This window comes from Phoca vitulina, unplaced genomic scaffold (assembly GCF_004348235.1).
Source record: "Phoca vitulina isolate PV1807 unplaced genomic scaffold, GSC_HSeal_1.0 scaffold4, whole genome shotgun sequence".
Taxonomy (NCBI): domain Eukaryota; kingdom Metazoa; phylum Chordata; class Mammalia; order Carnivora; family Phocidae; genus Phoca; species Phoca vitulina.
Window position 1 is genome coordinate 48003597 of NW_022589707.1, and position 25742 is coordinate 48029338.

At 37.5% G+C, this 25742-nt stretch overlaps 1 protein-coding gene and 1 pseudogene across 1 annotated transcript; both read left to right on the plus strand.

Moving 5' to 3' along the window:
• Nucleotides 1-3308: 3308 nt before the first annotated feature.
• Nucleotides 3309-8883, plus strand: LOC116630645 (nucleoside diphosphate kinase, mitochondrial-like). Its single transcript, XM_032401312.1, has 3 exons — nt 3309-3374; nt 3486-3600; nt 8301-8883. Exons 1-3 carry the CDS (start codon nt 3309-3311, stop codon nt 8819-8821), a joined length of 702 nt encoding a protein of 233 aa, XP_032257203.1. The 3' UTR covers nt 8822-8883.
• Nucleotides 8884-20351: 11468 nt separating this feature from the next.
• Nucleotides 20352-20464, plus strand: LOC116631190 (annotated as a pseudogene).
• Nucleotides 20465-25742: the final 5278 nt, after the last annotated feature.

The window sequence follows — 25742 nt, forward strand, 5'->3', positions numbered from 1 at the left end:
TTGGAATATTTAATAGTTTCTCTTAAGGATTTTTCTTTGATCCATGTGTTATTTATTTTTATTTTCATTTTTATTTTTTTTTTATTTTTTATTTTTAAAGGTTTTATTTATTTATTTGAGAGAGAGAGAATGAGATAGAGCATGAGATGGGGGAGGGTCAGAGGGAGAAGCAGACTCCCTGCCGAACAGGGAGCCCGATGCGGGACTCGATCCAGGGACTCCAGGATCATGACCTGAGCCGAAGGCAGTCGCTTAACCAACTGAGCCACCCAGGCACCCTATTTTCATTTTTATTTTTAGACAGAGAACGATAGCAAGAACACAAGCAGGAGGGGCAGGGGAGAGGGAGAGAGGATCTCAAGCAGACTCCATGTGGGGCAATGCAAGAGGTGGGGCTTGATTTCAGGACCCTGAGATCACGACCTGGGCCGAAACCAGGAGTTGGATGCTTAACTGACTAAGCCACCCAGACACTCCTATCCATGTATTATTTAGAAGTGCATTTTAAAACGTGGAAATATTTTGGGACTTTCTACCTATTTTTCTGTTATTAATTTCTAGTTTAATTCTATTGTGGGGTGAGAGCATACATTGTATAATTTCTTTATTTTAAATTTGTTAAGATGTGTTTTATGGCCCTGACCATGATCAATCTTGGTGACTGTTTCATGTGAGCTTGTGAAGAATGTGTATTCTGTTGTTGAGTGAAGTGTTCCATAAATGTCAATTAGATACCGTTGAGTGATGGTGCTTTTCAGTTTAACTTTGCTCTTACTGATTTTCTGTCAAGATCTAACAATTTTTGCCTTATGTATTTTGATACTCTCTTGCTGGAATACATACATTCAGCATTGTTATGACTTTTTGGAAAATCTACCCCTTTATCGTTAGGTAATTCCCTCTTTATTCCTAATAATTTGCCTTGTTCTGAAGTCTGCTTTGTGTGAAATGAATACAGCTATACCAGCTTTTGTTTGGTATTAGGATGATATATCTTTTCCATCCCTTCACTTCTAATATATTTTTGTCTATACCTTACATAGACAAGATGGTATGTAATAAGAAATATATAGAATAAGCTTCTTGGTCTTTCAGGTGGTTAATTTTATGTGTCAATTTGACCGGGCTAAGGGATGCCCAGATGGCTGGTAAACTATTATTTGGGGGTTTGTCTGTGAGGGTGTTTTCAGAAGAGATTATCTATTAAATTAGTGAACTGAATAAAGCAGACGGCACTCCTCCATGTGGCTCAATATTGTCCAAGTCTAATCCTTTGAGGGCCCAAACAGAACAAGGGCGAATTTGCTCTCTCTCTGTTTGAGCTTAGACATCCATCTTCTCCTGAACTTGGACTGAATTACTCCACCAGTTCATGGGTCTCCAGCTTGCAGCACCAGATCATGGGACTACTTGCCTTCCGTAATTGTGTAAGCCAATTTCTATTATAAATCTCCTCTTCTATATATCCTAGTGGTTCTGTTTCTCTGGAGACCCCTGACTAACACAGTCTTAATCATATTGTAAATAATATTAACAATGTAAAAAAAAGCCTAGAAATTACAAAAGATATTATCTCAAGAAAAAAATCAACTAAATAGAACATTTTTATTTTGCCCCTGGATGAAAAGCGTTTGTCTTCATAAAGTTCTTGAAAAGAGTTCATCTGAATACACTCTGCAAATACTTTTATTTATTATGCTTCTCAAATTGCAACTACAGCAAGAAGAAGGAAATTATCCACATTATTCTTGATGTCAAAAAAGATACTTTAAAACATAAAGTATTTTTTTCATTCATGTGTTAACATTATTGTCTGCAATTTCAGCACTCATATTCCAGAAGACTATTGCTTCATAAAAGGCTAATTTTTAAGTACATTTTAAAAGGTAGGGAGCAAATTTGGCCTTTTAGGTCTAGAAACTATTTCTTGACTAGACCTTATCAAAATGGGTCCAACTAGCAAGTATATTTATAGTAGCTTTACCTTGAACAAATATAATTATCTAATGAATATTTCTGAAAATACAAAGTGTATATTTTTAAATTTATCAAATTCATTACCACTTCTCCTTACTTAAGAAGGAAACTGAAACCCATTTTAAAGGTGTGAAAACAGGTCCAGAGACACTTAGTGACTGGAAGATGACACTGGGCCCTTGTAAGTCCATTCTAAATAACTAGACATTTGAGAAAAGCATAATAATTATTATAGGGTCAAATGGTAGCATACACTCATGCATATGTATATCCATTTTTTTTTACTCGTGGTGTCAATTAAATATTTATTTTAAACACCTAATTTAAGTACTAAACTATAGCATGATATATTTTGTTGGTTTGTCACTCATTCATTCATGAATGCATTTGTTGGAAATGTTGTGCTTGTGCAGTTTTGACACTGGCTAGACACCAGTCAGACTCCCTTCTAGGGCAGGTAATTTATGTCCACACCCTGACCACTTTCCTCACTCACTCAGGGATCACTATGCACTTTCCTAATCACTCAGGGGCTGGATACCAGACAACTTGGGGCAAATTAGTCAATCTACAGGAGACTGGGAAATCCAGCTAATTTCATCCTACTTGCCATACATAAGCTGCTCCCAACAGCTCTAGCTTGCTGCTCACCTGTCCCAGGGTGACGCTATGTGACGCTGCCTGTCAGCTTAATCTCTTTTGGAGCTATAAATAACAAAGATCTACCTTTCATTCATTTGAGTGTCACTCTGCTGTGTCTTGCCATCAAAAGAATCTTTAAATCTCATAAATTAGGGAGATATAATGGTGAGCAAGGACCCACTCCTTGATCTAAGTGACTTTCATACTTAGTGGGAGGACAGACAAATAAGCTATCATCTGTAACCCGGGAGATTCTTCATTTCCAAGACATAACTGGAGCCATTTTTGGAACTTAGTCAGATGACAGGTATGCAAGTCGGGGGGGAAGATAATTCAGGAAGAGTTTAAAAATACTGCAAAGACCAAGAGATAAGAGAAAGCTCCACACATTCACAGAGCATAAAGTGAGTAAGTGGAAGAGGTACCCAGAAAAGGGTAGTGAGGGATCACATTAGTTGAGCTGGGACAGACCCTATCTGCTATACCAAGGCAAAGAACTTGGACTCCATCTTAAGGCCAATGGAGAAGTACAAGAGGGTGTTAGAGAACTGGCCATGATCAGAATGCTATTTTAGATCATTTTGATTTTAGTGTGAAAAAATGAATCAGGAATTTTAAGGCAGAATGCACACTGTACATAGGGGAGGCTGGTCAGTAAACCAGAAGTGTTGGCCATAGTGGATGGTGGCATGAGTCCAAGTAATGGGAGTAAGGTAAGAGAAGGGTACAAGCACATTGAACTGTGGAAGATGGAGGTAGGTTTTACAACACACACAAACACAGTTTGTTTCCTGATTAAAGGTTTTCAGAAACTTTATTTTCAAACATCTAATATGGCTTTAATATATCCTGTTATCTTTTAGCAGGTATTGGCTCCAATTCAGAGTTTTATGAAAATTATCTTATTGAAACTCTTCAGCCTAAACCAAACCTTAATCAAAAACATAGTTCCTTCTGATTCTTCCAATGCTAATTTAAACAGTAGTAAAAAAATGCTGCCTTAAATTAGCTTTAATCTTCATTTATATCATATCATTTAAAATTGAGTTAACTTGTTAAATATAATTGATTACAGATTAAGCTTTCCAGGGAATAAATATATCCTCTCATGTAAAATGAAGAGAGGGGAAAATCAAAGCACTTGATGCAAGCAAATCCTAAACAGTCTACTAGAACAGAAGGAAGAAAAGTTTTTCTTGTCTTATATATTTCATCTATTATTGGGTCCCATCTTTATTTGTGTTTAAATCACCAAAAAGGACCATGTTTCCCCTCAAACAAGTGGTAGATGGACATTCCACTCACAAACCAAGAGCTCACCCAAATACTGTTTGTTTGTTTTTTTTAATTCTAAGTAGTTGTAAATTTATCAGTTGCAAAAAAAAAAAAAAAATTAGCAGCATGTTTTGCTTATTTTCTTTAAGTAAGCATTAGATTGAGGAATTATGGATATACTTCTTGGAGTATGGTACAACTTTAATAGGCTGAGAGTTTATTTTGGTAAAATTGACCTTCATTTTGATTTCTTCATCTATTTCTAACAAACCACATCCCCAAACATTACAGAAAGAAGCAGGCATACTATTCCTCACTATATCTTGCCATTCTGAGGTCTTCAGATGGTCTTAGAGATAATACTATAATCCAGCATACAGAAACTATTCAAGCAATTGAAGGCTTGGTCATCAAGCAGAAAACAGAATCCATAAATAGAATCATCTTAATCTTCTCCAGTACTCCTTGAGAAATCTGAGATACAAAGTGACTCACACATAATTAGAAAAATCACATTGCATTTCAGGAGGGGAAGGTAAAGGCCTCTCAATGCTAGAATTACATGCTAAAAGAAGAAACCTACTGAGTGCAAGCTTAGCACTGAAAGCATGCTTGGTCAACTAAGAGCCAGCCATGTGCCTCTTTTTTTTGTATAGGATATCAAACAGTAGCCTAGGACTATGGTTTATCTGATTTACTCCTCAATACTCTGAAAAACCAAAGGACTAGAGTAACAGAAGAAAAATATTTTTAAAGAGCACTGGGTGTTATAGGCAACTAATGAATCGATGAGCACTACATCAAAAACTAATGATGTACTGTATGTTGGCTAACAGAACATAATAAAAAAATAAAGTTAGCTGTCACATTTTATACATTCATCTATCATATGGTTAAAATAGAATTTATGCTTAAAAGAGCACTGTTGATGTGCATTTCTATACCCGAATCAAGAGACTATTTTTTACTTTTTATTATTATGAGATAATTATAGATTCACATGAAGTTGTAAGAAATAAGAGAGAGAGATCCTGTATACCTATTACCCAGTTTCACTCCATAATAATGCCTTGTAAAACTACAGTATAAAATCACAACCAGGATATTGACATTGATACAATCCACTGGTCTTGTTAAAGCCATATCTTTAACTATCTGGTGAGCATGACCCAGACTTCACCAAGTGTCTCCCACTCTCCTCATATTGTTCCTCACACTATATTCCCATGTTTATGTTTTGGATGGCTGGGTAAATCATTTGCCACTTGCTGAATGAGGAATGAAGGAGAAATATCAAGTACTTGCGGGGAGTGGGGCATTGGAGGCAAGAGTTTGGGCTCGTTAAGCTGGGGCTCCTGCAGGACATCCAGTTTGAGATGTCTAGCAGGTATTTGGCTTGACAACTCTGCAATGCAAATCACAACACTGCCATGCCTAGCTGAAAGCAAGCATTATAATTAGGTCAAAGAAGCCAAGGAAAACTTGGCCACCTTTAGAAAAAAACACCATCAACAATAGCCAGCATATCTCCTCCAGAATGCCCCTCCAGGAAAAATACTTCCTCTATTCCTTGGGACTTCTATTTACACCTCTCATTGGCCTCCGTAGTGAAATGTCAAGAATACAAAGATTTATTTGGTTTTGTCTGGGGATAGAGTTTATTTTAAAGATGCTAACAAATTCAAGTGGTGGCAGAGTATAGTTTCTATAATATAAAATTTCAAACAGCCAGTTACTGTTCCTCCATCCCTTTGATGGGGCCCAAACTAAACAGTTCCACATTCATTACAAAAGACCTCTGTAGAGTACCTTATTATGCATCATTTAAAGAGAGGAGAAGAACACAAATCCAGGAATCCTTTGGAATTTCAGACTGTATAAATAGCCCTTCGGTGAATGACAGCTTAAGCTGTGCTATGCAAAAAGCATGGCAGAGACAATAAATTATTTGAACTGAGTTGGCTTTTCCATATTATTCTAACCCTTGAGCATCATAGGGACAATTTCCCTTTGCTATATTTCTATACTAAAGTCCAAGGGTAATATTTAGAGTGATTTCCCACGAGCTCTTGTGATGATCTGCATTATTAAAAATGATTATTTCCAACCAACGGCCATTTCTGCTAGTAGCAAGGCAGGCAGGAAGCATTGTGTGAGCTTCTGGCTCCGGGAACACTGCTGTAGATCCCTGAACAAAGTGCCAGCAACTTTTTTCACCTGACTGGAGGGTTTGGAAATAGTTTTCCTTTGTGTCTGCAATCCATTTTAACAAAATAGTTTCTGTGTTTAGTTAAAACTGGGATAATGGAGAAGAGAGGCCTTTGCAAATGGTTGTTTCATCGACTGAGGATTCCTGGCAAGTTTTAAACAATGCAGAATTTCATTCCTTCTTGATTTTCCTGACTAAAATAATATAATTGAATAATCTATAATTGGTGATACCACTGCAGGTAGACCCAAGGCTTGGATATGGCATAATAGCATGCAATGGAGATTTATACAGACATTGATGAAATTAATGTACTTGACGAAACACTTGTTAATACCCATCGGTGTCTGCACCTTTGTTGTGCCTCTGACCCTCTTCATACTTGTCTGAGGCTCTTTCTAAGAACATTTCTTACCTGAATCTGGTGCCTATGCTGTGGGTGTCCATGGTAGGAAACTTCTAAAGCTGAGAGAAATTTCCTCCAGAAATCCATTAAAAACCTTGGCCTCAGAATAATAACACCATGATGTCAACTGTTCCTTTCCATTTTTTTGGATATGTTCCAGTCAATGCCAATCTTGACCTGAAACACAACTCCTTCCACTGTCTTGCATAAGAAATGCAAGCATATTTAGTATATTATTTTTGAATTTTTATGGAACTGTGGCTTGGGGTGGGTAGGTAACATCTCACAGCCCATTGGCATTTCATTAAAAAAAAATAGACATTTCTCTTTGCCAAGTCTTTCCTTCCTGCTGCCAACCACAAAGTCACACAGCTCTAACCATTCTTCCCACATGGTGTTCAGCACCAATTCTTTTCCTTTCCCTCTTTGAAGTGTTCCTTCACCAACCTAAATGCCAGTCCCAGTCTAGCTTCTTCCCCACCGTAGCCTTTTCAAAATATCTTCTCAGCAGAGCTCAGCTTGCCCTACAAAGAAATTCTCACATAGCTGTTCAGAAAACTCCATTTTCTCCATATCATTAGATTCAGAATAATGACAATAATATCAGAAGAAAAGGAAGGAGAGGAGAGCTTACATCCCATTTCATCTCAGAATTCTTCAAAGCAGAAAGTAACACCACTCACACATACACAGAGGGTACTATGAACGGGGAAGGAGGCAGGGGTCAGAGCCAGCTGAGGTTGAAATAGTTACTGACTCCACAAAAGAGGGCACAGGTCTGGCCCTCTGATTTGTTACTTTCTGCTGCATATTATTATGGGTATTTAAGAAAGCCAGGCAGAGTGGCTATTTAGAAAAATTATGCAGGAGATGTCTTTTACCTTCCCTAATTACCAACATTTCAGAATATACATTTAACCTCTCTAAATTAGCACCTCTTTACCCCAATTGATATACCCATTACTGTAAGGATTTATCCAGTTTTAGGACTTATAGGCAAACCTCTTTATATATAGAAAGGAAGCATAGGGTACCTTTAGAAAAAGCAAAATTCATGAATACTGAATGCTGCCTATGCTAAGAGAAAAAAGAGAAACCCTCAATTAGAGCCCAAACTTCAATAGGTTAGAGTAGAAAAATAACTCTATCTGCAAACTATTACTTGATAGATTATTTCAACATGCAGTGCACTCACAAAATTTTTCTCCTGCTTTTTCTCTTTTTTCACTATCTCCCTCCTTCTGAATCTCCTCCACCCTTTCCATCTACATCTTGAGTAACATTAACTTCTATCATCCACGGTGAAGAGAATTTCATTTCTAATTTCTATCTATTTGTGGCGTGCCCAGAAACTACTGATAAAGTTCAGAGCTGATTCCTCTTTCACATCTCTTTCCCTATACTGGGGCTGAAAAGTGCCCTTGACAGTGAATGGTGACTACTCAAAGTGAGGCCGGGCTTGAGGCTGCGATGCAAGCTTTCAGGTGCCTTTAGCAGTTCCTTTTCTTTTAAGAGATACACTGAGAATCAGATGGGAGTGAAGAGGTATTGATATTAAACCTTTTGCATCTGGGCGAGGAAGGAACAGGAAGTGCATTAGGCTTGGTTTGCTTAAGGACAGCAGGAAGCAAGTGAGGAAAGGACAGAGTGTGAAAAAGTTGAGTAGTTATCAAAGGATGATGGCTTAGAAGTTCCTCCCTCCTCTGCCTTTCTGTTTCTACCAACGGGCAGCTTCTCCTTGGAATTAACTCTCTTCTACACTGCCATCAATACAAAAGTTCAGTTAAGAAGTCTCTCTGTGCAACCTGGGCCCAAGTCTGCTCGCACGCCCCAGCTCGGGAGGGTCCTCCTGGACCCGGGAGCAGACCCTGGTTGTAGTGAAGCCAGATGGGGTGCAGTGGCGGCTTGCTGGGGATGTGATCCAGCGTTTTGAGAGGAGGGGCTTCAAGCTGGTGGGGATGAAGATGCTGCAGGCGCCAGAGAGAGTCCTTGCTGAGCAGTACCATGATCTGCAGAGGAAGCCCTTCTACCCAGCCCTCATTAGCTACATGACCTCTGGCCCTGTGGTGGCCATGGTCTGGGAAGGCCCCAATGTGGTCTGCTCCTCAAGGGCCATGGTAGGACACACCAACTCAGCTGAGGCTGCCCCTGGCACCATCAGGGGGGACTTCAGCATCCACATCAGCAGGAACATCATCCATGCCAGCGACTCCGTGGAGGGGGCCCAGAGGGAGATCCAGCTATGGTTTCAGAGCAGTGAGCTGGTAGACTGGGCAGACGAAGGCCACCAGAGAAGCATCTACCCACCCTGAGCACTCAGGCTGCCCTCAGCCACCCCAGCAGCCACTCAGGATTAACCACCTCTGTCGTCCAGAACTTGAGCCCACACCCATGGTCTGCCCTTCTGTCCCAGACCACCTCCCTGTCTACCTTCTGCCCCACCCTAGCCCAGAGGGGTTGAGCAACCAACTTTCTGTGCCTTTTAGTATCCTAAGCCAGCAAGAAATCGGACCAAATCCTTTCTGTACCAAAGTGCCAGACAACCTTTGGGGCATCTCCAAAAGTGTGTAGTGTAACCTCCCTTCCCCCAAAGGGGGGTGGGACATTAAAATTCACTGTGTTGTGTGTGGGGGGGTGGATCATTTATTACAGTGTCTGCCATCTCTGAGGTAGGGCTTTATGCAAAGTTGTAAGCGTTTGAGAGTAGAAATAAAGCTTACTCTCACACACCAAAAAAAAAAAAAAAAAGAAGTCTCTCTGTGCAAAGCCACTGTTATCTCAGAAAAACTTCATAGAATTTTGAAATTATAAGTTATCTTAGAGACAGTAAAACTCAACTATTCTCTTTCACTCTTACATAAAGAAATTGGAGTCCACAGACATGAAGAGATTTGTCCAGGGTCATACATGTAATAATAGCAATTAATTTGGACCTTGAACCCAAGTCACGTGAAATACAGACCACTGGTCTTTTGCAAAAAGCTTAGTGCCAGACACCAATATGAATATTTTCATATTCTACAGCCATACACATAAGGAATTGTGTACAAGGCATTTGTCAGTCAAGGGACAGTATTTATCAGGATAAGTAATCACTCAAAAATTATCCTGAGACTAAAGAAGACATACAAATGTCTAACAGACACATGAAAAAATGTTCATCATCATTAGCCATCAGGGAAATCCAAATCAAAACCACATTGAGATACCACCTTACACCAGTTAGAATGGCAAAAATTGACAAGGCAAGAAACAACAAATGTTGGAGAGGTTGTAGAGAAAGGGGAACCCTCTTACACTGTTGGTGGGAATGTAAGTTGGTACAGCCACTTTGGAAAACAGTGTGGAGGTTCCTCAAAAAATTAAAGATAGAGCTACCCTATGACCCAGCAATTGCATTACTGGGTATTTACCCCAAAGACACAGATGTAGTGAAAAGAAGGGCCATATGCACCCCAATGTTCATAGCAGCAAGTCCGCAATAGCCAAACTGTGGAAAGAGCCGAGATACCCTTCAACAGATGAATGGATAAAGAAGATGTGGTATATATATACAATGGAATATTATGCAGCCATCAAAAGGAATAAGATCTTGCCATTTGCAACGACGTGGATGGAACTGGAGGGTATTATGCTGAGCGAAATAAGTCAAACAGAGAAAGACATGTATCATATGACCTCACTGATATGAGGAATTCTTAATCTCAGGAAACAAACTGAGGGTTGCTGGAGTGGGGGGTGGGGTGGGAGGGATGGGGTGACTGGGTGATGGACACTGGGGAGGGTATGTGTTCTGGTAAGCGCTGTGAATTGTGCAAGACTGTTGAATCTCAGATCTGTACCTCTGAAACAAATAATGCAATATATGTTAAGAAAGAAAAAAAGAAGAAGAAGAATGTAGCAGGAGGGGAAGAATGAAGGGGGGGAAATCGGAGGGGGAGAAGAACCATGAGAGACAATGGACTCTGAAAAACAAACTGAGGGTTCTAGAGGGGAGGGGGGTGGGAGGATGGGTTGGCCTGGTGATGGGTATTGAGGAGGGCACGTTCTGCATGGAGCACTGGGTGTTATGCACAAACAATGAATCATGGAACACTATATATAAAACTAATGATGTAATGTATGGGGATTAACATAACAATAAAAAAATTTTAAAAAAAAATGAATGCTGTATTGTATGGTAACTAATATAACATAATAAAATTAAATTAAATTCAAAAAAATTATCCTGAGACTTACACTGAAATAAAAATAAGAATAATCTATAAATCATGTTACTTTGACATATTTTCAATTTGATGTTTCATATATGCAAAGAGAAGAAAAGAAAGAACACCAAAATCACACAAGTCAGTATCCTGACATTTAAATGATGGAAATATTTGTCATTTTTTAAAAAAGAAAATAATTTCTATATCTGATTTCCTCATGCTTAGTATGTTCTTTACTATCTCAATCTCTAGCAAGCTCAAGCACCACATTTTTTTAATCTTTAATTAAGAGTTAAGAGACCTTGGGTAAGTTACTTAACTTATGAATACCAGATGAGGTAGTTTATGCAAAAGTGCTTACTGAGCCTGGGATCTGGTGTATAATCAGCACAGTGTTAGCTGTTTTTATTAGTAGTAAACATTGTTTTAAGGAAAAGAATAAAAAGGGAAGGATCATCTATATCAGGGAAAATGTAGGATTTGGCTACAAGCATCAGTTCACTGGGAGTAACAGCTGGTCTCTTTATAGGACTTAGGATACAGATTACATAAAATATATATATAGGAAAAGGAAAAGGGTAAAAACTTTCAAAGTTCACCAGTTGTAGCCCACAGCGTTTCACTCAAGCTCATTAGGAAGTTTACATTTATAATGTAATCTCTTTGAAACAGATTTGATTTTTTTAGTAAGGATCTTGTAAATTAGAACTTTCCCAGAGGGCTAACCTAATACAAGTTGTTCCAGAGGTGGAATTCCTTCTGATCAAATATCTCAGAGCAGAAGAAAAATGGTTCACTAAGACTGAAGTATGCTGGTTTATATAATTAGCAGTGAATATCGGAATACCAGGGGCAGCATTAGCAATTAATAATACCCTTGCCTTCAGAACTGCATTAAGCAAAAGAAATACATTTAACTTACATAAAAGAACTGTGCAAATTAGCAGTACACTATCTCAGCCCAGCTGTTGTAAAGTATTACCATATGGCTTTATAGTACACCTTTATTTTACCTTGGAGATTAAAAGCCCTTTTTAAAAAATACTATTTCCTAAGGTTGTTCTGTGCTACACAAAAAAATACCAGTACCTTTATACATTTTGGGGAAACTGGCTAATGTATGAAGGTTATGGTTTTATACGCTTACCTTTTCCTACTACCTCACCTAGCCAAGATTCTAATGAATGAAGTCATACATACATCAAGCAAAGTAATTGAGAAGTGAATTAAATTCTCCTTCCAAACAACGCATGCAGGGTCACTCGCTGTGGAAAGGACCAACGCAGGAAGGAGAGAAAGCAGATGCAGGGGTTTTTCCTTAGTTCAGCATGATATGAAAATGAGGCTCTGAGGTAAGAGAGATGGAGGGTCATAGGAAACAATGACCAGCACATTGCCTGGCACCAAGCTGATACCTGATTAATAATGGATAAGTCAATGAATATACTCAAAAACGTGGTTAGGGTAAAACTGTATGAATTTGTGATTATTTGTAAGGAACATCCAAACCCACAGGAGCAGATTCTATTCAGACAGACTGATGATGAAGATTGCTCTTTCGGGAATAAAGCCTTGGAAGAATCCTGCCATTAAAGGGAGGTGAACAGATCTGAGTTCAATCAGGCAAATGAACAAGAGAGCAGTCTTTTTTTGAGCACCCTCTATACGTGGAAAACTTTTTTTCCAACGTATTAAGACAGTTTAAGTAAGAGAAAAAAAAATAAATTAAAGCTGTCTTTCAGTTTTTTTAAGAAAGACATATGCAAGTCTAGAATATTTTAATATACAGCATAAATAAATGTGCATTCTGGAGACAAACCGTGCAAGTGGGACAACGTCATTTTTTATTGCATAATGTGGGTCTTCACACTTGTTCTGTAAAAGGATAGTAAATACTTTTGGTTCTGAGGGCCCCATTTGTCCTCTGTCACTGCTGCTGCTGGGGTTCCTGCTCCCCCTCCTCCACTACCCTCACCCCCTCCTCTTCCTCCTCCTCCTTCTTCTTTTCCTTCTTCTCCTTTTTTCTCCTTCTTTTCCCCCTCCTCTTCCTTTTCCTTCTTGTGCTTTTTCTCCTCATCATCCTCTTCCTCCTCCCCCCCTTCTGCTGCTTCTTTTTCTCCTTCTCCTTCTTTTTATACCCCTTTAAAATGTAAAAATCATTCTTAGTTCATGGTCTGTGCAAATACAGGCCATGGCCATTTCCGACCTCAGCAATAGTTTGCCAGCCTCTAGTGTGTGGGTTCAGTGTTGGTGCTCTGTTTTCTTCTTTGCACAAATCACATCCGTGATGGATCAAGTGTGACTTTCAAGCTCTGTTTCTTTTAACTTTAAGCTTAAATGTTAAATACATCATCTAAAAAATGCAAAGCAATGTAAATGAAGAGTTTAAATATATTTTTGTGATTGTTTTTCTGATTCTATCATAGTTTCCTCTCTCGAACCTTATATTGGCACCTGGAAACCTATGTTTTAACAAGCCCTCAGATGGCTCTAATGCATGCTCAGGTTTGAGAACCACTGGTTTAGAATGTAACGTCCTGTCCTAAGATTACATTATAACAGGTTATTGTAAGCATTTTTTCAGTTAATCCCTGTGGAAGCACTCAGAGTTTTGCCAGACACAAACTTCGTCATCATTAAATATTTGCTATTATTACTAATATTCCTGCTAGTAGTGGTAATAATGGTATCATAACTACAAAGTGGGGTACTACTCTAGAATTGCTTTCATTAGACATAAATAACTTCTATCTGTATTGTTATAAATATAGCACAACATTAGTCAGAAATAGATGACTCTGAAAACAAAATTTAAAAAGTGGTTTTAGAAATTTCAGAGAAGACAATGGTCATTTGAGGGTAGAACAGGTTCCTAAATTACCTCTCTAAGACCTGTCCTCAAGAGGAGACTGCCTGCTCTATCGACATAAGAGGCCACTGCTACTCAGCAGCACCCGGCTGATGCTATGTGGAAATGCCAGCCCACTAGTGGCAGATTTTACAATTTTTTTTTTTCAAGTGAAGTCGGAAATCTGGAACTTTATATAAAATGTCCTTGCTTTTAAGTATTGAAACCTAATTCGAATTGTGGATCCAACCCAACATGTCTGCAGGCCACACTTAGCGCTAGGGTCATCTGTCTGCAACTTCTGATGCTATTCATTCCTTTTCATTTTATATGCACACAAATGAGGGCCCAGGAAGCTCAGAAAGTTATACAGGTTGCCAGCATTCAACAAGAGATAGGAAATATCATTTATGAGTCTTTTTCATCACCCCAATGCTTTGTTTAGCCCTCTTCCCATTCTAAAACACGTCTTCCTGAATTGCTGATTGGATTGGTGAGGAGGGGAACAGAGGTAAAAGTATATGAAATGAGAAGATGCAGCATATGATAGGATTTAATAAATGCTCACTGAATTAAATTCCAACATGAATCAGAGACTTAAAAAAACCCTCGTATTTCACCTATTCAGGTTCCCAGGAAAGTGTAGTGTTTTGGTTTTTTTTTCTTTTAATATGCCAACTTGGTCTGATTCTTAGAAAGGGGTTTTAGTTTTGTTGAGAAAAATTCAGATTGCTTCTTATTGTCTCAGAATGTTTTCTCCCTCTTTATTCCTTTTCTTTGTCCCTGGTGGCTCAGGTCTTACATTATAAAACTGTAAGAATTTTGATTTGTAAATGCTATGCTTGCATGCAAACGAGAAGGGCCACTTCATTGCATGGAGAGAGTTGAAAGCCCAGCCAATCTGCGCAAGGCCAGATTCCATACGAGGCACCTCACGCTGCACCCAATATGGCATTTCCAGGCCCCAAGCGGAGTTAAACTTAGCCATACTATACACCATCATTCAAACTTGTTTAGGTTTTTTCTTTTGATTCATGCCTTTGCTGTATTTTGTACATCCTCCTGACCATTCTTAGCAGCTGTAACAACACTTGTGGTATTACCAGTAATTTGCAACTTATCAAACATGATTGAACCTTGTTCTTTTGTGTAAACGAAACGGAACTCTTTGGTTGGCTTTCTTTATACTTTGGACATAGTGTAAAGGAAACGGAGACTATATTTGCATGCCAGACAATGAAACATAACTCACAGTGTATACATGCCTTTGACATTGTAATTACTAGCTGTTGTTTAGATTCCATGTATGGTCACTGGCTTTGGCTGTGTTGAAATCAGCTGTATCAACATTTAATCAAAGTCTTATAGATTTTGGTTGTATATTTTTCTAACGTCAAAATAGAAATGCTGAGACTAAAAAATAGGTTGGAAGGAATGGAAATGTGTGTGCAATACATTGCAAAAATAATGAACATTCACGGCATAATAAATGAAGTTCATTCTAAATTTGTCAGTAATGAAATCAAACATCACATGGAGCCCATTTAAAATTAGGATTATTTCTCTAGCATTTCAGCAACTTCTAATTAATTTTGCTTCAGTTTACATTCAAAATAGCTCCCTTTGCAACATAGTCTGTTGAAGTATCTTTTGATTTAACATGAAATATTAAAAAGAAAACAATTGTAGGATTTTTCCCCTGAAAAAAATGTAATATATAACTCTTGGAAATCATATGTAGAATATACAACCAACACTATATCATTTAACACCATATAATATGATGGCATTCAGCAACATAATGACCAGTATTACTTTGTTTCTGAAGAGTGGGATAGATTTCTGTAGATTTATACCTGGGACTTCTAAAGTTTCATGTACAAGATTTGGCGGGGTGGGGGGGGGCAGTTGTGGGTGTGTGATAGCAGTTGTGAGGGAGGATGGGAGCGCAATGGTCTGTGATGCCAAATTCAGTCCTTTTGCTCTATGCATTTTAAGAAAACTCCCAGGATAATGGTCTTCTCCCCCCTTTACTTGTGTCCTTTTTAAATTATATAAAGATTCCCATAAAATTTAAAGCTATAAAATCATATGCCCGTAACAAAATTATGATTCATACACTATGTGATGCTATACTGATTAATTATCTTTCATACTTAGAGAATGAAAAGACTCTTACGATGCTGTATAAAACAACCGTGGTATAAAAGTAATGCATATTTGATTGCAATTTATTCATTCAACAGTTCTCATGTACCTATGATATCTAAAGCACTGAAATAGTCACTATAGGATATATAAAAATAACTAAGTCTGAGATCTGTCTCCTGTGACTTTATAATCCTACAATAAATAGTAATTATACAACATATACAGCAAAGTCAGCCAGAATATGACGATATTATGCGCAAGTTCAGATGGGAGAGGAATCTTTTCCAAACACAATGATCAGGGAAGTTTTCATGGAAGATGAATAGATATATTTGGGACATACAAGGTTAAAGAGACTAACATTCATATTCTCTCAAAATGCCAAGGCTGCAAAGATGAGTTTCAGGAGACTGGGTCCATGAGTCTAGATATGTGATCTAAAACCAGAAACATAATTTGAGTAGATGAATATATGGGCAATTAGAGAATAAAATTAGAGGTACAAAAAAAATTAAGAGGCTGTTGCAATAATTTTAGATAGAAATTAAGAGAGAATAGTCAGGGCAGTTGATGTTTGAATAAAGGAATACAGCTAGGAGACAGTGATAAGTCTAACAAAGGACCCTAGAAAAATTTAAATGATTAAAATTTCAGACCTGAATGACTTGGGGAATGGTGGACCATTATTACAAATAAGAAAACTGGACTGGTAAGACAGAAACAAGTTTAGATGGGGGCATGCAAAATTTACAAATAGGAGTCAGGTAGCTGTCAGGATCAATTGGAACCTTGACAAAAACAAACAAAACCAGCACCAGAGATGCAGATTCATGAAAGGGCTGTCCATTGGTTGAGGACATCACCAAAGAGTTATAAGAAGTCAAGGATAAAATCTTGAATAGAAGATGAAAAATCCCAGAACATTTGTTGTTGAAACAGCCAGACGTAGAGAAAGATACAGGAGACTCTCGTGCAAAAAGTCAAGAGAAAAGATTTCTGAGAGGAGATTAATTTCAACAATATCAAAAAATTTTAACAATATGAGAAAAGAATGTGGACTAAAAGTGAATTTGGTGATTAAGGAGTTATTGGAAACTTTTTATAAGGTCTTTTACAAAAAGTTCTTTTTTTAGATTCCTAGACAGACATCAGTGAAAGAGTAAGTAATGAAAAAACAGAAATAGTAAGTAGATGATAGATGACAGACATTTTTAAGATAATTCTAGACTGAAAATACACAGAAGATTTTTTCTATTCCCATTAATATACCTAAAATACCCCCTTTTACTGAAAAGAATTTTAAAAATCAATAACAATTATAAACTAAAATCTGCTTGGAACAGAACTACGTAGGAATCTCCAATAATGAATAAACCAATGCTTCTAAAAGTGACTTATAAAATGTAAAGCACAATTAAAATCTATTACTTACTATCACCATCTACACCGTAAACTGGCCCACAAGTCACCTCTTCCACTTAGGATGTTCTCTAACCTCAAAATCAGTAAATGGATTTTAAAATTAGTCCTTAAGACTTAGCAAATTAAACTCCAGGTATGAGGCAAATGTACTTTAATTGAAAAAAACATTAAAAGAGTTATGTTTGTGTCATAAAGGACTAAAAGGGAACAGGAATTATTGTTTTCTTTAATTGAAAGTATCATAGACTTTAGATTAAAAAGAGGGAATGAAATCTTGCCATTTGCAACGACGTGGATGGAGCTGGAGGGTATTATGCTGAGTGAAATAAGTCAATCAGAGAAAGACATGTATTATATGACCTCACTGATATGAGGAATTCTTAATCTCAGGAAACAAACTGAGGATTGCTGGAGTGGTGGGGGGTGGGAGGGATGGGGTGGCTGGGTGATAGACATTGGGGAGGGTATGTACTATGGTGAGCGCTGTGAATTGTGTAAGACTGTTGAATCACAGACCTGTACCTCTGAAACAAATAATACATTATACGTTAAAAAAAGAAGAAGAAGAAGATACCAGGAGGGGAAGAATGAAGGGGGGGAAATCGGAGGGGGAGACGAACCATTAGAGACTATGGACTCTGAGAAACAAACTGAGGGTTCTAGAGGGGAGGAGGGTGGAGGAATGGGTTAGCCTGGTGATGGGTATTAAAGAGAGCACTTTCTGCATGGAGCACTGGGTGTTATGCACAAACAATGAATCATGGAACACTACATCTAAAACTAACGATGTAATGTATGGGGATTAACATAACAATAAAAAAATTTAAAAAAAACTAATGATGTGATGTATGGTGATTAACATAACATAACAATAAAAATAAATAAATAAAATAAAAAGAGGGATTCTTTATAAAGACAGGTGGCCCAGAGGAACACTTAATGGAATAAAATCTTTTAGGACATAAGAAAAAAATGGAACCAACGGACACTATCAAAGTCTCACATTTGGAGAAAGGGCCTATTTATTCCCCTGTTACAAGATGGGAGAAAAGCATGATGGCACATGGAAGTAAAAAAATGAATAGAGAAGTCACATAATTATATATGCATATAAAAAGGTGAGATTTAGAGTTCAATATAAATACAATTCTATGTAGAACCAAAGAATCCATGGCACAATTTAAAAAAATAATTGTGCTACAGCATCAATTTAAAAAATATCAAATCCCTTGGTAATATTTAAAAATATTAAATAGCACAATTCTATATTCAGTATGAAGTATAGCCAGCTTTTGTATTTTGGAATACATATGAATAATGTTAATCATTTGATGTTTAGCCAAAAGCCACTATCTGGGGCTACTGTGGACTGGTTCTTTGTGCTGGCAAAGTTCCTCAAAGCAAGAGAGCAATTTAACAGGAAGTCTGACTTATTATTTAGTCTTAATTTTTAGATCGGACTTTTTTGAGGGCAAAGTTTACAGTATTTTCTAATTACAAGACGAATCTAAATATATAATAATTATAAACATAAAATATATTTACATATTAATCTTACTAAAAAGATGTTAAATGCCTAGATTTTATAAAGGCAGAGTTAGCAACAAATTTACAACTGCTCCACGGAGTTTGAATGGGATTTCTTCTGTCAATAGGTAGAGATTAAAGAGTCAGAATAAGGCAAAATGGAATGGGTATAAACCCCTCTGGGAGAGGATTTAAAAGATGATTTTTTAACTTTCATGGATATTGAAAAAAGCTATCTTTGTTTTCTGAAAATGGGAAATGAATTTTCAAATCTACAATGCTCCCTTGTAATAACTAACCTCTTTCTAAAGAGGACTTCTCTATGGAATAAAAGCTTCTTTTTTTGTTTGTTTTAATCAGAACATGTCAATGTTTTGAGATAATGACAGGAGTTTCTCTGGCTAAAGCAACTCAAAGGCAGACAGAGAGCTGCACTGGTAACTGTTAATCCAAGACATAAGAAGACATTTTGTGGGGAAAGCACTGTAACAACACAGTATTTCTGAATGATGGCAAAAGTCAGCACTACTTTCTTTTAATCTAGTAGAGCAAAGGAGGAGGAAAAAAAAAAAAAAAAGAATGACAAGTGACAGATAATATCACCCTGAGGGAGTGATGTTGACTTCAGGAGAGATAACATTGGGTTGAAATTGCTTTATCCAGAGAAACTCTTCTCATCCAGAAGTCATAGGTTTCGAGTCTCTAGTTCTATGGTTTAAAACAGTAAACACAATGAAAAAATCCCTGAACTCATTAAGCTTACATTTCAGTGGAAAGACAGAGACAGTAATCAAAATAACCCAGGTAGAAATTGTCAGTTCGGGAGTCATAAACGCTATGGAGAACATTAAATCAGGGAAGTAAGATGAGGGAGGAAGTCCTAAGAGGAAAAGAATTAAAACCTGAGGAGATAAAGGAAGGAGCCATGTGAATATCATGGGAATATTCCAGGCAAACAGAACTAAAAATACAAAGGCTCCGTGGCATAAATATGACTGGCAGGTTCATGAAAAAGCAAAGAGGTGAAGGCTGTTGAGTTGAGTGAACAAGAGGAGAGGAGTAGGGGATAAGTCATATAGATGGTGCATAGCTCCTTATAGTCCATAGGAAACACATTGGCTTTTACTCTGAGTGAAATGGAAAGTCATTGAAGGATGTATAGAATGCCAAGGTATTCTAATGGTATCATTGGCTGCTGCAGTGAAAATAGTAAAGGATGAAAAGAACAGAAAGCAGGAATACTCATCACAATGCTATTACAATAATCCAGGTGAGAGATGGTGGTAGAATGGACAAGGATGGTGGCTATGAAGTGAAGAAATGTGGTTGGATTCCAGATGTATCTTAAAGCAAGTGTTGACAGGATGTTTTGATGGATTGGATATGGGGTGTGAAAGAAAGAAGAATCAGGAATCATTCCAAGCTCTTCAGTTTGAGCAACTGTAAAAATGAAATTACCATTCACTGAGATAAGTAAGACAGAAGGATAAGGTTTAGGGTGAAAGAGAAAGTCAGCAATTTAGTTGTGGGCACATTAAGTTTGAGATGCCTACTGGATATCTAAATGGAGATGGTATGTGGACAGTTGGATTTAAAACTCCAGAGTTATAGAGAAGTTTGGGCTGGAGACACAAATCTTGAAGCCATCCTCATAAACGTGCTATTATAAACCATGATTCATGAATCGCTTCTCGGCCTTTTGGCTAAGATCAAGTGTAGTATCTGTTCTTATCAGTTTAATAAACCATGATTCATGAAATGATTGAGTGTAGATAAAGAAAGGAAGAGGATCCATATTTGGAGGTCAAGTAAATGAAAAGAAAATAGCAAAAGGAGTGGGGTGGGGATGGTTAGAGTAATAGAAGGAAGATAAGAAGAGTGTGAGTTTTAGACACCAAGGGATGAATACATTACAAAATAAGTGACTGCTCAGCTGTGTAAACGGCCATTGACAAATTTGGCATTGAGAATGGCCATTGAAATTTGTATTGGGAAGATCACGGTGGCCCTAACAAGAACAATTTCAGGGTAAGCATTGGGATAAAATCTTAAGGCAGGCTTAACAGAGAATGGAAGAAGAAATCTGGAGACTAAGTATAGACATCTCTTTCAAAGACATTTGCTGTCAAGGGAAGGAAAGAAAATGGACACTTATGAAGAGGCAAGTGGAGTCAAGAAAGTTTAGTCTTTCTTTTATTTTAAGATGAAAGAAATAAGAACATGTTTGTGTAATGATGGGAAAAATCCGGTAGAGTGGCCAAATTTGACAAAGCAGGAGCAAGAAAAAAGTGCTGCCATGATGTCCTGAAGTAGGTGATAAAGGTAAGGATGTGGTATGCACAAGTGAAGAGACTGGTCTTTGTGAAGAGGACAAAAAATTCATCTGGTGTAACAACAAAACCAGAGTTTGGAGCTGAGATGAGGTAAGAGAGAATGTAGTGACAAGAACAAATAGAAGTTCTCTTCTGATAGATTTTATTTTTTTAGTAGAAAACAAGTGGTCCTCACTTAAGACTGAGAATGGAAATATGAGGTGTTGAAAGTTTGAGGAAAAGGCATGGATAGTCATCTAGGAGTGTGGGAATGCAAATAGATTCGAGAATTAATTTCTGTGATTCATTAAGGGTCTAGTTGAGTTTAGTGATCATAAAATTATTGTGTGACAATTGCCTTTTTTTCCAGTCATACTCAGCTCCTTGGGTGCATTCACAGAATTAACAGATTGTTGAGTTAAACCAAACTTTAAATGTTCAAGTAGTTGAAAATATTGACTATACTTTTATCCTTTGGTTGTACTCTCATTAAAAAGTGGTACTGTATGTTATGACCTCACTGATATGAGGAATTCTTAATCTCAGGAAACAAACTGAGGGTTGCTGGAGTGGGGGGTGGGGTGGGAGGGATGGGGTGACTGGGTGATAGACACTGGGGAGGGTATGTGCTCTGGTAAGTGCTGTGAATTGTGCAAGACTGTTGAATCTCAGATCTGTACCTCTGAAACAAATAATGCAATATATGTTAAGAAAAAAAAAAAAAGAAGAAGAAGATAGCAGGAGGGGAAGAATGAAGGGGGGGAAATCGGAGGGGGAGACGAACCACGAGAGACAATGGACTCTGAAAAACAAACTGAGGGTTCTAGAGGGGAGGAGGGTGGGAGGATGGGTTAGCCTGGTGATGGGTATTAAAGAGGGCACGTTCTGCATGGAGCACTGGGTGTTATGCACAAACAATGAATCATGGAACACTACATCTAAAACTAATGATGGTGATTAACATAACAATAAAAAAATTTTTAAAAAGTGGTACTGTATGAAAGTTCTTGACGAACATCAATTTCATCTTGATGAAATGTGCTTAGTGATTATTGCAGTTCTATACCCTAAGTTCTTTAGTCTATGCATAGATTTGTGCTTTAGTAAATTGATTTAAATTGTTTCATAACATAGGAAGTCTTTAAGCCAGGGGTGGGCAATTTTTTTCCTGTAAAGGGCTAGAGAGTAGTTATATCAGGCTTTGTAAACCATGTGGTCTTTGTCACAATTAGCAAGCCATATTGTTTCTGTAAGAGTTACTCAACTCTGCTGTTGTGGTCTAAAGCAGCCATAGACAACATGCAAATGAATGTGTGTGGCTATGTTCTAATAAAGTTTTATTTACAAAAACAGGTGGCAGGCAAAAATCACAGGTCTTAGGTTGCCAACCTTTGTTTTAAACTACACCTTGCTTAAATACTATGTGAAAGTAGTTGGGCATGTATTAAATAGCTGTTAATGAAATATTTAGATAAATATAAAATTTGTGACAGCATCTACAAGTGTGCCTGGCATGAACTAGGCTATTTAGAATATTCTCTTTCAATGGAACATACAGTCAGAATCCTTGGTACACAAATTGTAGTCTATGGATTAGCAGCATCAGTATCACCTGGGAACCTGTTAAATGCAGAATCACGGGCTTACTCCTTGACCTACTGAATCAGAGTCTGCATTTTTAAAGAGGCCCTGGGGCACCTGGGTGGCTCAGTCAGTTAAGTGTCGGACTCTTGATTTCGGCTCAGGTTATGATCTTAGGGTCGTGAGATCAATTCCCCCATCGGGCACCATGGTCAGTGTGGAGTCTGCTTGAGATTCTCTCTCTCCCTCTCCCTCTGCTCCTACCCCCACTTGCACTCTCCCTCTCTAAAATAAATAAATAAATTTTCAAAAAAAATAAAAGGAGCCCTATATGTTTTATATACACATTGAAGTTTGAGAAGCATTAATTTAGAAGTTAATAGAAGGATTTTCAATGTGTGAAATTAAATAACCTGTAACAAATATCTAAGGAGAACAAAAACTAGAATAACATGAGGCAAAAAAGAGAGAGAAAACTAAGAAGAGAGAAAAGGAAAAACATTTCCCCTGAAATGTCCATCAAATGATAAATGGATAAAGAAAATGTATTATATCCATACAATGGAATATTATTCAGCCATGGATGAATGTTGAAAATATTATGCCTAGTGAAAGAAGCCAGTCACAAAAGGCCACCTATTTTATGATTCCATTTATATGAAGTATTCAGTCTAGGCAAATCCATAGAGACAGAAAGTAGATTAATGGTTGCCAGAGGCTGGGAAGAGGGGAGAATGGGGAGTAACTGCTAACGGTCACAGGGCTTCTTTCTGGGATGACAAACACGTACTGGAGTTAGATAGTGGTGATGGCTGGACAACTTTGTGAATATACTAAAAACCACTGAATTGTACACTTTAAAGTGGTGAATTGGAATTATTTTCAAATTTTAAAAGTCCAAAAAATTAGAAAACAAAGGCAGCATAATGAAAGGCTTCTATCCACAGCAAATTTTGTGGTGATCAAAGTGGAGGAGTTTAAGAGTTTTGGTAAGAAGAGATGAGCAGGCACTGCAGCTTATACAGAACTAAATAAAATAAATATTGATAGTCAGAATGAGCTTTTATTTAGACTTGACATGGGTTTGATTGTAAGGACAAAAAAAATGCAGAGAAATGATGTTCTGGTTTACCCCAAGTAACCTACCTCAGGTTACATTGTCAGGAAGGTTAGCTAGCAATTGCTATGGAAAGAGAGAGAAAGGGTGAGGTGGGGTTGGGGTGGAGGGGAGGGGAGGGGGGTAGGGAGGGAAGGAGAGAGAAAGAGAAAAGAAAAAGAGGGAGAGAGATTTTCCAAGTTTGGTATGTTACACTGGATGTAACTTGAGTACCTTCCTGTATTAACTAACACCCTAGAACTGTACCACCAACCCCACAACACCACACCCCGTAGCCACAGACAGCCTTCAGGTTTTTCCTCCCTGTCTTCAAAACAGTCTTAGGCCCAACCACATAATCTGAATTGGAATATTTGTGTTGTTTGTATGTATTCCAAAAGGAATCCCAACTGTTTGAGTGTTTCACATTGTTGGGAGTCAGTAATAACGCAAACCAGGTGATGACTGAGTGAGTCACACTGGGGAAAACACAGAGAGAGGCTGAATCTACAATTTGCAGATGTGCCCTCATACTCACAAGAAATCTCCATTTATTTACAGCCACATCTATAACTTAGTACCCATTCACTTATATTCACAATTTACAAAGCCCAAAGTTTCTGAGTTGAAAACTGATTCTCAAATATTGCTGAAAATTTAAGTAGCAAAGTGCTTCCAGTTTGAAAAATATAAGCAGGACATTAATTCATTAGATGCTGATTTCTAGCAGCTGTAATTTTAAGCCCTTTGAGGATCATTTTTCTCCTTAAGTCAATAGCATCAAACTCATCTATTTATGTGAAGTCTCATTTATTTCTTATTCCTGCACTCAGTAAAATCATATCAGTACTATAAACTACAATCATTTTCACAAACAAAACCCAACATCTTAAAAGAATTCCATTTCAGATTAACTCAAAAATATGATTAACTCATTTTGTGTGACAGTGAACACAGAATGAGCAATAATGATTTAGAAGTAAATTATAATCTGTTAGAGAAATTTTGATAAAGTCTCTTTCAATCCAAATGGGTTTATCATGGGTAGTCCTAAAGCTTTAGAAGGAAAAGTTGCACCATGTCTTCATATAGCCCTTCTTTAGGACTGGTTCTCATGCCAATGAAGGAGAAAGTGATGTTATCATCTCCATGGAAGAGAGGAAGAGTAAATATTAAAGCTTAGAATATGAATCTAATGCAGGATGGCAAATAGATTTCACCATTTGAGCCAATTTAAGAGATTAATGGTAGCTGCCTGGATCTCAGCATCAAGGAAGATTCTGTGGGTGTATCCAAGATCCTTAGCTCATTCACATATGTCTGCCATGGGCCTCAGAAGTGAGGAGTAGGTAGAATCCCTATATGGTATCAAATGCTCTGGCTGTAATTTTAGTCCCTAATACCTAACCCTTCTCTACCTCAGTTAACCCTTCAGAAATTACCTCCTTAGAAAGCCATACTCAGTCTGGGTGACAACTTAGCCCTCAGTTTAAATGATCTTATGAGAAGTGAGAGAATTTTCAAGAAACCTAGGAATCATCAAAATGAAAATCTCTTGATCAAAAAAAAAAAAAATCAAATGATCAATAAATAAAAGCCTAAAAATTACATGTCTGAAAGATGGGTGAATCATCCAGAGAATACTTTCCAGGGAAGTTAATGTATTTAGCCTAGGTATGCATGCAATGCATCTGAATGCAAGTCCTTAGAAGAAAAGCAGCCATGCTCACCATCTTTATGTATATGTTCTCTCTTCTCCTCTAATTTATCTGCCGACTTTAAGATTCTCAAGATCACTTTCTTGCTCTTGCTGCTCAGTCATTTTCTCATAAAGTTGTCCATTTCTCTTAAGGATTTTTTATCATCTTTTCCAGCAAATCAAAATATTTGACATGGAAAAATAATCAATCAAAACTACGTTTTGGGATACATAATATATAGACATACATTCTTGGTTGTCTGAATAGTGTTATATAGCTGTGGTCACTAAATAACTTAAAAAATACATTTTTTTTTGTTTTACTTGTACAGCATTTGCAATTTTAGTCATTAAATGAGCTTTGCAGGTGTGCAAATACCCTGTTA

Excerpts from the sequence above, each read along its gene's own strand:
- LOC116630645 (XM_032401312.1), top strand. The coding sequence starts at position 3,309 with ATGAGTCCAAGTAATGGGAGTAAGGTAAGAGAAGGGTACAAGCACATT. Across the intron at positions 3,375-3,485 it reads TTGAACTGTGGAAGATGGAG|GTATTGGCTCCAATTCAGAG; the intron begins GTAGGTTTTACA and ends ATCTTTTAGCAG. Across the intron at positions 3,601-8,300 it reads TTCCAATGCTAATTTAAACA|TCTCTCTGTGCAACCTGGGC; the intron begins GTAGTAAAAAAA and ends TCAGTTAAGAAG.